The sequence below is a fragment of the Culex quinquefasciatus genome, chromosome 3 (genome assembly GCF_015732765.1).
Source record: "Culex quinquefasciatus strain JHB chromosome 3, VPISU_Cqui_1.0_pri_paternal, whole genome shotgun sequence".
Taxonomy (NCBI): domain Eukaryota; kingdom Metazoa; phylum Arthropoda; class Insecta; order Diptera; family Culicidae; genus Culex; species Culex quinquefasciatus.
Window position 1 is genome coordinate 196,300,955 of NC_051863.1, and position 12,267 is coordinate 196,313,221.

The window sequence follows — 12,267 nt, forward strand, 5'->3', positions numbered from 1 at the left end:
TGAACCCGTCAAGCGGAGAACGGTTTGATTGGGAAGATGAAGTGTCCGGGTTTCGAAGCGTCCGGGAATTCGAATCATGACGTTAGATCTTTTCTAAAACTATAACTCCAGAATTTTTAAAAATGAGAAATACTTTTGTTTAATAAATGCTTTACAATTTGCATTCAACGAATGTCTAGAAATTTTGTTGAATTTGGGTGCTAGAGTACCGATAATCAATAAAAAATGTTATGAATAGGCGTGCTTGCAAATGTGACAAACTACATTTGAAAAAAATGCCATATAAAAATGGGATTACCTATATTGACTCAATTGCCGCGTGTGGCAAAGTATAGCACAACAACATTTTATATGGCGAGTGGCAACATCGCGCCTAACTTTATTTGGTTTCATTGGCGTCTTTAACTCAAATTAAGACCAAAATTCACGTGTATCACATCTGAAAATACCTTTAAAAAAATCCCACTTCCGACACACCGTCCCCTAGCACCGCCGATGCGGTGCTTCTTTTCACGGTCCGTAAACAGCAGCAGCAGCAGCACACTAAATCACACACATATTGTGTGTGTGCAGAAAGTAAATGAACGAACAAACACCTGTGCCCGGGAGTGCGCGCGCGTATTACCTGCGAGAAGTTTGAGCCAATCCAAGCTAAACCAACTCCTACTCCATCTCCAGCGTCGACTGTGGACTACGCCGACCGAGCCAGTAACCATCGAACGGTAGGGCTCCCAAAGTCGGGATCGAGTGTCTCCGTGTCCGGTTGTTGTCGTACTCGGTGTGTCTTCCCCCCTAACTCGAGTGTATAGATTGAGCTTATGCTGAGACTGGCGAAGAAGAACCGAAGAAGTTCAGCGCAGGTCGCGTGGGTGACGTGACTTGTGCCAAAACTTTCTTTAGAGCTCGATGCGTACTACGACGACAACGACGATCGCTTCCGCTGAAACAGGAGACCAACGCTTCCGGCCGATGGGGCGAGACTTCCGAATGTCTTGAAGACTGCTGCTGCTGCCGTTCGATTGCTTAGTCAGTCAGCGATTGACATCGCAGTTGGGAGTGTTACAGTCGCTTAAGCTGTGTGTAACCATTTCATTACCAAAGTATTTAAACCAAAGATAATCGAGAGGAAGATCTGATACAGTTTGGATTAACATAACGAAGAAGAAGGAAAATTAATTCAACTTTATCACCCTAATAATTAATTTATATGTGCTTTCGAGGTGTGAAACTGTGCCGAGTGAAGAAAAATGACCTTCTCAAACTTCATGGGTCAAGTGTTGAGAAAAAAAGTGCACTAATTATATAACAAGTGAGAGAAACGTATAAATTATTCCAGAATTTATTTGTGCTATTCTGGTGCGTTTGGGTGCAGCCGGTTGTTCGTGCTTTTTTTATGGTTGGATCAAGGAAAGGGACTGGCGCGCACGGATCATGTTTTCCCGGCTGTGTAAGAACAGTATTTTTCCCAGCGGAAGTGGAGGTGGCGGTAACAGCAGCGGTGCATCAGGAGCGTCCACTGCAGGTGAGTTTGTTTGTTTTGCTGCAAACCTTGTGGCCCTTTTAAATATCAAGGGAGAATCAATTTAAAAAATCTTTATTTAACAAAGCTCAATGCTTCAAAAGATTTCATAATATCTAAGAATTAGTGTAAAAATTTCTAATTAAAAAAAACACTTTATGTTTTTTTTCGGATGTCTGTAAGGCCGATGCAAATATTTTTAAAAGTTTTTGTCCCTCGGCTCTGGCCGTAGTAAAAAAAATATAAATTTTAAAATAACAGGCCATAGTTTCAACATTTGCATGGAAAAAGTATTTTAAAATGTATTTTACACTAGTTCAGTTGTTTTGCAATAAAAGTTTTCAAAAACTGTAAAATTTGACGAAAACAAAAATTTTTGCGAAAAAAAACTTTAGCGATAGTAGACATCGAAAATTTTCAAAAATTCAAAAGATTTTTAAATCAACCCAAACATGCTAAATATGATTCTAAACGCAGGAGAATTCATTTTAAATTGATTTTAACTAATTGCACTTAAATTTTCATAAAAATATTGAAGTTTTTTGAAAAAAAAATTTGTTTTGCCCCCTGATTTTTCGGGCCAACATTGAAGGGAGGGGGGACAAAAACTTTAAATAAAATTTGTACCAGCCTAAGTAGATGTTGTAAAAAAATGTACAGTCCAGACTCGATTATCCGAAGGCCTCGGAAACATTTCACTTTTTATAATTAAACCTTAGGATAATTGCACGATCTTTTTTTCGTTGTCCTATTTTTGATTGTCGAGCTTTAGTATAACCCCTTAACTACGCTAAAATAATTTTGAATTTTTGAATCCAAGATAGCGGTGAATATGGCGGACACGAAATATTGAAAATATGCATTTTGTTACTTAGTAGGCAAAACTTGAATTCAAAGTTAAAAACAAGAAAATGAAAAAAGAAATATGTTTTTTTTCTTGATTCGATTATCCGGACAAACCTTCGGATAATCGAGTCTGGACTGTATCGTTTGTTTCACCTTTTATACGTATGAAAACTTTTAAATTTTGCTGAAAACTATGTATTAAGGTTTTTTTTTGATAAATTTAGTTTTAGCATTAATTGAATTTCCTGGAGAAACATCTTAAAGGGCGGATAAGCATTTAAACAGCTGGAGCAATTGTGCAAACTCTGAGACAAGCGGAAACTGTTTCACAAAACTCGAAGTGTAAAACAATACTTGCCCTCCCCAGCTACCTTTCAACAGTGCGGATTTTGCTAAATACTTGTCTCAAAATTTGCAAAATAGTTCTTGCTGCCAAAACGCTTATGCGCTCTTTTCAAATGTTTCTCCAGATTTGCTGTATATAAAAAGTTGAAGGGAATCAATTTTGAAATAAAAAATGCACTAATTTAAACAATTTTGTTCGTCATTTCAAAACTTTCACTATCAAACAAAACGTTGTCAAACTTTAAAAGGAATTGATTTTCTTTATATTTGAGGTATGTTAAAAAATTAAGCAGAATGATCACTTTACGCTAGTCATAATTGTTGAAATTTAGCTCTACCTTCAAAAAAATTGTTGCGAGGTTAAATTATTTTGAAAGACTACTCATATCTTTTAATTTCGATGACCTAAGCTAAAAATAAATCAGATACTTGATTCTATAAAAAATGAAAACTGTGCCAATCAATTACAACAATAAAAAAGGGACTTGCATGAAACTTTATCCCAAGAGAAATTTTTTTGTTCCTGATCACAGTAACCAGGGCCGTGCACAGGATTTTCGAAAGGGGAGGGTTTTCTCGAAAGGGGCGCATGGGGTGCTTGTTTAGATTGCGAAAGGGCGCTAACAGTCAATCTTTAAACTCAATAAATAATACTTTGGTATATTTTACATATATTTTGCTGGTTCGAATCCCGCGGCGGACGCTCTAAAATTCTAAGTGTAAATATGGGTATCCGGCGCCGTCGCTCTGTGCCTTACTCAAATAGGGCGGCGAAGTCCTTGTAGTTAAAAGGAAGACAGTGGTTGGTCTAGTACCGGCCGACAGATATAAAGTCAACTTCGTTTTTATATATTTTACATTGGTGCAACAGGAGACTACACTTTTTGAATTGGTGCTGCAAATCGTGTTGAATAGCACCATGAAGGGGGGGCGTTAATTCGGAGTTTGAGCGAATTTGAGATTTTTGCGCATATGAGAGTTTTGGCGTAAATCGGAAGAGGCATGGGCCGTTCACTTGTGGAGCGTAAAACGGGGTTTTAGTGAAGAAGTGTAGCGGTAATTGCTCAAAACAAGTTTTCATAAGTTTTTTTTTTTAAATATTAAGAGTAGTTCTCAACGATTTCGCAAATTTTTTTCACGATTTTTAGCTTTTCATTTTTTGATTTGGATGAAACTTTGCCATGCACCATGCATTCCATATGTCAAAAGAAGCACAATTGCATAATTCGTTTTTCTATACAAATGTCCATACAATTCTGGGGCCGGTCATATTATTCATCTGGTTTAGGAGATATGATTTTTTTGAAGAAAAAAAACGTAAAAGTGGACAAAAATTGTTGAAGCAATTTTGTTAACAAAATGTACCGTTTTCAGGTTAAAGCTAATTTTAGGACTGCATTTTCAATTTATTTTGGTTTCTTTTCAAGAAAATTTTGTACAATTTTCTCTCTGAAACTTTCAAATCGAGCAATTTGTTTCTGAGATACACAATCTCAAAGAAATCAAATCGATGAACTTGATTTTTCTAAGAGTTAACCCTTTGCTGCCCAATTTTTTTCGATTTTTTTAAATTTTTCCCTTGACATTTTGAGCAACTTTTGTTCTACGAAAAAGTTTACGTCTCTTGTTTTTGTTGTTTTTGTTTCATTTATAGTTTTAATATTTGCATTTATCTTGTTTAGTTGATATTTGTTTTTGGTAGTATTTGGCCTATTCTAGCACCTAATTTGTCATGTTTTTACAGCCAATTTTTCATTATTTTTTTGTATGTTTTTAATTTTTACTCTAGAACAAACCATTATCATTTAAATTGTTAAAAAATGCTTAGAGGTATAGTCTGAAACAATAGAAAAAAAAAGTACAGAAAATATTTGTGAAAAACACAGCCAAGAAAAATTTACATTGGTAAAGTCAAATAAAACAAGTCACACGTTCAACCCTAAAAAAAACAAATTTTAAGAGTTCACCTTTCCAATGCTTTTTAAAGGTCGAAAATTGGTAAAAAAAAGATTTTTGGCTAATTATTAGATCGAACCCCGCCTAGAGGTGGGGTTGGGTTGTAGCTGGATAAACTGAAAGTGTTCAACTGATCATAACTCGGAAACTACTGGTTTTCAATCGACTTTTCTTTGCATTCCCTATGTCAAAAGAAGCAATTTTGCATCATTTGTTTTTTCATGCAAGTCTCCATACAATTTTGAGGGCTGGAATGGGTATGTAAACGTATGAAATTTTGTATCTTTGGACGGAATTTTCTGAAAATCTGAAAAATTAGATAAGAAACTTCATTTTTGGGTCAAACATTTGTAACAGATTTTTTGAGTATAAAAAATTAAAAGAGATAATTTTGAATATATTTCTATCGATTCCTTGACTTTTCTGAAGAAACGTCCTAGAAAATCGATAAAAAGTAACAAAGTTGCTACAGGAAACAAAGATATATTTCGATTTACACCAGAAAATGTTCCGAAAAGGCACCTCTCTCATAAACAAGATTTAAAAAATGATAAAATAATTAACATATTAAAAAAATACTATCAACGCCTGAATAGCACCATAGAAATGATGAAAATATTTTGAAAATTAGATTTCAAAGAAAGTTTCACAACACGTAAAAAAAATAATCAAAAAAAGTAGGGTAGAGTAGTCATCAATGAGACAAGGGGAACAATGAAAAAATGGCTCTCACAAGTCGTAGTTTCAACCAATCAGGCTCATATTTGGGGGAAAGGTGTGTCTACGGGATACACGTCTGCCATATTAGTGGCTTTGGTTATGGACGCTCCCTTGAAAAGTTATTCATAAATGTTTGATTCTGGAGTGTAAAAGTAAATTATAGACAAAAAAAACTTTTTCGCTCGTAGGCTGCCATTTACACCAAAACTAATATTTCTTCAAATTTCTTTCGACGTTCTATAGGGATTAAGTTGGGCTACAATGTCCTTTCATTACATTTGGCCAAAATTTAGAATATACTCAGAATCCAGGGCTGTCTCATTGTTCCCCACTCATTTCAGCCCATGGGTAACAATGAGACACTTTGATTTTTCTTCATTAAACTTTTCAAAATCTATGGAAATCTTTCAAAACATGAATTAAAAGTGATTTTTGGCATATTTATAGAGTTTTAACTTCATTTAACCAAAAATACAAAGTTATTTGGTATAAATATACGGATTTTACAAAATTTAAATACTTTTTAGTATAACTTTTGTTAATTAAAGTTTCATGTTGGCAAAATTGCTCTAAAATGTTCAAGGCAAGTTACCTGCAATGGAACAATAGAAAAACATGATGTTTTACTAGAAAAATCTTGATTTTCGTAGTGTGTCTCATTGTTCCCCAGCTGTCTCATTGTTCCTGCCAAGTGCGTCTACAATGAGACAGTTGAATAACTCTGGCTGTAGATGTCGGATCGATTTCATATTTTAGTCAATGTTAGAACACATTAAAAGAAAGATAATGCAACAAAAAGCACATTAAAACATGCTGATGAAAAAATGAGAAAAATCTTTGAAAGTTGAAAACCAAAAGTGTCTCATTGATGACTACCCTACCCTAAGCTTAAACAACATAAAAATGATAAAAAGTTGCGCCTTGTGATGAAATAATTTTTTTAAATAAAACAATTTGACTACCTTTTTGAAAATAAAATTTCACTAGAGGTGGCCTCATGACAAAATAAAAAAAAATGAAAAAAGTAGAGCAACATAAAAAAAGATCAAAGATAAATATTTTAAAAATAGGATTTTACCAGCGGCTTTTTGTTGATAAAATTATTTGACTATCGGCGCTCCTCAAGCTATAAAGACTATTCAAAATTAGTCAAACAAAGTTTGCCAACCGGCGCAAAAAGTTGTTGTAGCTAGAACGCTAAACAGAATTTTTATTTTTTATGTTACCGTACGCCAAACTTTGTTTTGCTCTTATTAAACAGTCTTTATGTTGCTAGAGGGGCGTCGATAGTCAAACTTTTTTGTTGAATGTTTTAATTTTGTCATAATAGCGGTTCCAGTAAAATCTTATGTTTAAAATATTTTTATCATTTTTAAGCTGATTTGGGCACTGATTATTCAACTTTTTTCAATATTTTTACCAATTTTTTTCCCCACTCATAAGGGCGCCTCCAGTAAAACTTACATATTGAGAATTTACATAAAAATGTTTACGTCATAGGGGCGCCCCCATTCCATTTTCCATATCGAGAATTTGCATGATTTTTTTAAGTCGTAGGGGCGCCTCAAATCAAAATGTTCATATCGAGAATTTGCATGATTTTTTTTAGTCATAAGGGCGCCTCCAGTCAAATTTTCATAAAAAATTTGTAAGATTTTTTTAAAAGTCGTAGTGGCGCCTCCAATTAAATTTTCATAATTTTCATAAAAAAGTTTTAGTCATAGGGGCGCCTCCAGTCAATTTTCATAATAAGAAATTGTATGATTTTTTTTAAGTCGTAGTCACGCATCCATTAAATTTTTCATAGCGAAAATCATCATGATTCATGATGAAGTCGTAGGGGCGCCTTCTGTCAAATTTTTGGTATTGAAGATTTGTTCTAAAAAATTTAAGTCACAAGTTGAATTTTCATAATAAGAATTTGTATGATTTTTTTTAAGTCATAAGGGCGCCTCAGTCCAAGTTGCCATATCGAGAATATGCCTTTAAAGTCGTAGAGGCGTCTTCAGTCATATTTTTTACATTAACATTATTTTTTTTAAATACATATTTAAAAAATAATAATTCATAGGGATGCTTCCAGTCAATTTTTCATATCCAAAATTTGCATGATATTTTTAAGTCGTAGGGGCGCCTCCAGTCAAATTTTTAATGTTGAGAATATGTTTAAAAAAAATTAGGTCGTAGTGGCGCCTCCAGTTAAATTTTCGTATTGAGAATTTTCATAAAAATGTTTCATTCATAATTATCATAGGTCACATTTTCATAAAAAGAATTTGTATGATTTTTTTTGAGTCAAAAGAGAGCCTCCATTCATTTTTTCATATCGAAAGTTGGCCTGATTTTTTTAAGTTGTTAGGGCGTCTCCAGTCAAAATTTTATATTGAGAATTTGAATTGGAAAAAATTAAATCGTAGGGGCGCCTCCAGTAAAATTTTCATAATTTTCATAAAAAATTTTTAGTCGTAGGGGCGTCTCCAGTAAAAATTTTCATATCGAGAATGTATGAATTTTTTGAAGTCGTAGGGGAGCCTCCATTCAATTTTTTATATCGTGAATTTGCATGATTTTTTTAAGTCGTAGGGGCGCCTCCAATTCAATTTTCATATCAAGAATTTTCATAAAAATGTTTTTGTCATAGAGGCGCCTACAACCAAATTTTAATATCGAGAATTTTCATGTTTTTTTCAAGTCAAGGGCGCCTCCAGTCATTTTTTAAAATATAATTAATATATTTTTTTAATGTCGTAGGGGCGCCTCCATTCAATATTTCATTTCGAGAATTTGCATGATATTTTTAAGTTAAAAGGGACCTCCAGTCAAGTTTCTATATTGTGAACTTTTATTTAAAAAAAAATTAAGTCGTAGGCCTCCAGTTAAATTTTCATGATTTTCATAAAAATGTTTAAGTCAAAGGGACGCCTCCAGTCAAATTTTTCATAACGAGAATTTGCATGATTTTTTAAGTCATAAGGGCGCCTCCAGTCAAATTTTCATAATAAAATTTGTATGATTTTTTTAAAGTCGTAGTGGAGCCTCCAATCAATTTTTCATTTCGAGAATTTGCATGATTTTGTTAGGTCGTAGGGGCGCCTTCAATTCAATTTTCATATCGAGAATTTTCATAAAAATGTTTAAGTCATAGGGCGCCTCCAGTCATTTTTTCATAATAAGAAATTGTATGATTTTTTCAAAGTCGTAGGGACGCATTCATTAAATTTTTCATAGCGAAAATTTTCATGATTTTTAAGTCGCCTCCTGTCAAATTTTCAATATTGAGAATTTGTTTAAAAAATTAAGTCGTAGGGGCGGCACCAAATAAATTTTCATAATAAGAATTTGTATGATTTTTTAAGTCATAAGGGCGCCTCAATCCAAGTTGCCATATCGAGCATATGCCTTTAAAGTCGTAGGGGCGTCTTCAGTCATATTTTACATTGGGAATTTGTATTTAAAAAAATAATTCATAGGGGCGCTTTCAGTCAATTTTTCATATCAAGAATTCGCATGATTTTTTTAATTCTAAGGGGCGCCTCCAGTCAAATCTTTAATGTTGAGAATATGTTTAAAAAATTAGGTCGTAGGGGCGCCTCCAGTTAAATTTTCATATTGAGAATTTTCATAAAAATGTTTCATTCATAGTCATAGGTCAAATTTTCAATATAAGAATTGGTATGATTTTTTTAAGTCATAAGAGCGCCTCTAGTCAAATTTTCATTATAAAATTTGTATGTTTTTTTAAGTCGTAGGGGCGCCTCTAGTCAAATTTTTATATGGCATATTCGTACTGAAAAAAATTAAGTCTTAGGGGCGCCTCCAATTAAATTTTCATAATTTTCATGAAAAGGTTTTAGTCATAGGGGCGCCTGCAGTCAAATTTTTCATATCGATAATTTGCAAGATTTTTTTAAGTCATAAGGGTGCCTCCAGTCTAATTTTCATAACAAAATTTGTATGATTATTGAAAGTCGTATGGGCGCCTATATATAATTTTTCAAATCGAGAATTTGCATGATTTTTTTAAGTCGTAAGGGCGCTTCCAGTCAATTTTTTATATTGCATATTCGTATTGAAAAAAAATAAGTCTTAGGGTCGCCTCCACTTAAATTTTTATAATTTTCATAAAAATGTTTTAGTCATAGGGGCGCCTTCAATCAAATTTTTTACATATCGAGAATTTGCATGATTTTTTTTAAGTAATAAGGGCGCCTCCAGTCAAATTTTCATAACAAAATTTGTATGATTTTTTTTAAAGTCGTAGGGGCGCCTACAGTCAAATTTTTATATTGCATATTCGTATTGAAAGAAATTAAGTCTAAGGGGCGCGTTCAGTTAAATTTTCATAAAAATGTGGTAGTCATAGGGGCGCCTCCAGTAATTTTTTTTATATCGAGATTTTTCATGGTTTTTTCAAGTCATAAGGGCGCCTCCAGTCAGTTTTTATAAAAAAGTTAATATGATTTTTTTTAAGTCGTAGGGGCGCCTCCATTCAATATTTCATTTCGAGAATTTGCATGATTTTTTAAGATGTAGAGGCGCCTCCAGTCAAATTATTATATTGCATATTCGTACTGAAAAAAATTAAGTCTTAGGGGCGCCTCCAATTAAATTTTCATAATTTTCATGAAAAGGTTTTAGTCATAGGGGCGCCTGCAGTCAAATTTTTCATATCGATAATTTGCAAGATTTTTTTAAGTCATAAGGGTGCCTCCAGTCAAATTTTCATAACAAAATTTGTATGATTTTTTAAAGTCGTATGGGCGCCTATATTTAATTTTTCATATCGAGAATTTGCATGATTTTTTTAAGTCGTAAGGGCGCTTCCAGTCAATTTTTTATATTGCATATTCGTATTGAAAAAAAATAAGTCTTAGGGTCGCCTCCAGTTAAATTTTCATAATTTTCATAAAAATGTTTTAGTCATAGGGGCGCCTTCAGTCAAATTTTTTACATATCGAGAATTTGCATGATTTTTTTAAGTAATAAGGGCGTTTCCAGTCAAATTTTCATAACAAAATTTGTATGATTTTTTTTACAGTCGTAGGGGCGCCTTCAGTCAAATTTTTATATTGCATATTCGTATTGAAAGAAATTAAGTCTAAGGGGCGCGTTCAGTTAAATTTTCATAAAAATGTGGTAGTCATAGGGGCGCCTCCAGTCATTTTTTTTATATCGAGATTTTTCATGGTTTTTTCAAGTCATAAGGGCGCCTCCAGTCAGTTTTTATAAAAAAGTTAATATGATTTTTTTAAGTCGTAGGGGCGCCTCCATTCAATATTTCATTTCGAGAATTTGCATGATTTTTTTAAGACGTAGGGGCGCCTCCAGTCATATTTTTATATTGCATATTCGTATTGAAAATAATTAAGTCTAAGGGACGCGTCCAGTTAAACTTTCATAAAAATGTGGTAGTCATAGGGGCGCCTCAAGTCAATTTTTTTATATCGAGAATTTTCATGTTTTTTTCAAGTCATAAGGGCGCCTCCAGTCAATTTTTATAAAAAAATTAATATGATTTGTTTTAAGTCGTAGGGGCGCCTCCATTCAATATTTCATTTCGAGAATTTGCATGATTTTTTTAAGACGTAGGGGCGCCTCCAGTCAAATTTTTATATTGCATATTCGTATTGAAAATAATTAAGTCTAAGGGGCGCGTCTAGTTAAATTATCATAATTTTCATAAAAATGTTTTAGTCATAGGGGCGCCTCCAGTCAAATTTTTCATATCGATTTGAAAAAAAAATCTCTTTGGCATTTTAGCAACTTAGCTAAAAAAAAATCGGCCCTTCGGGCCGAGGGGCGCATGGGGTGTAACTAACTTAATTTGCCAGGGGGGGTTAAACCCCTAAAACCCCCCCCTTGTACACGGCCCTGACAGTAACAAAATGTGTGAATTTGGAAGGTGTAGTTTTTGAAGGTTGAATATTACCTCTATTATGATGTAATTATACCTCAATTGATACTGAAAAAGTGACATTACACTAGAAAAGTGATAAAATAATACTTTTACATAAGTAAAATTACACATTTTTTTCTGATATGAAAAATCTACCCCTTCCAAGATTTAATATTGCCATGACTTTTTTAACTCACGAATTCGAGCTCCATTTTCCGATATCTCGTTACGGAGGGGTGGTACGACCCTTCCCATTTTTGAGCAATCGAAAAAAAGCGTTTTTCAAAAATTTGCAGCCTGAAATGATGATCGTTTGGAAACTTTTTTCATTCAAATATTAAAAACATGGCCCGTAATTTAAATTTTTATACTTTTTATTGTTGTGTCCCCCTGAAATCTGGAGCAACACGAGAAAAGGATGGATAACAGCCGGACCCTAAGATGACAGTTTTCGTGAGTTGCGCGTATTCACCGACAGATGGCTAGTGGGCCTCGTCGAAGTCCGCCCATTAAATACGCAACTCAAAATTTGCATGGGAATCTTTTTTTTTTCGTGACGGCATTCGCGGCACGCTCATTTCAACTGTTCTAGACTAATATTTGAACTTGGTGTATCTTTAAACAAGTTTTTCAAGAAAAAGATTCCAGACTGCTTATTTTGTCATTTTAAACCGAAACAAGGCAAAAACTATATTTATTCAAACTACTCGCCATTTTCAAAAGTTTGGCTAGATAATATCAAAGGCCGCCATCTTAGGCCCACTGGGTCCACAAAAAGAGGTACGCTCAGTTTGTATGGGAGCTGTCAACATGCTCCCGGGCTGGCAGATAAGCATTTTGACAGCTACAGAGAAAAAAAAATCATGGTAATATTATATCTGGGAGGGAGTACATCTTTTATGTCAGAAAAAATGTGTAATTTTACCTCTGGAAATGTGTAATTTTACCACTTTTCTGGTGTAATGCCTCATTTTCAGTCTTAATT

At 33.7% G+C, this 12,267-nt stretch overlaps 1 protein-coding gene across 1 annotated transcript in view; it reads left to right on the forward strand.

Annotated features, from left to right (window-relative positions):
• The first annotated feature begins 1,431 nt into the window (after positions 1 to 1,431).
• The window catches only part of LOC119769370 (uncharacterized protein DDB_G0280205-like), a 53,105-nt gene continuing 42,269 nt past the window's right edge, over positions 1,432 to 12,267 (forward strand). Inside the window, exon 1 of the mRNA XM_038261421.1 lies at positions 1,432 to 1,522. Within this exon, the coding sequence (XP_038117349.1) occupies positions 1,432 to 1,522 (91 nt within the window). The remainder of the gene's footprint in view (positions 1,523 to 12,267) is intronic.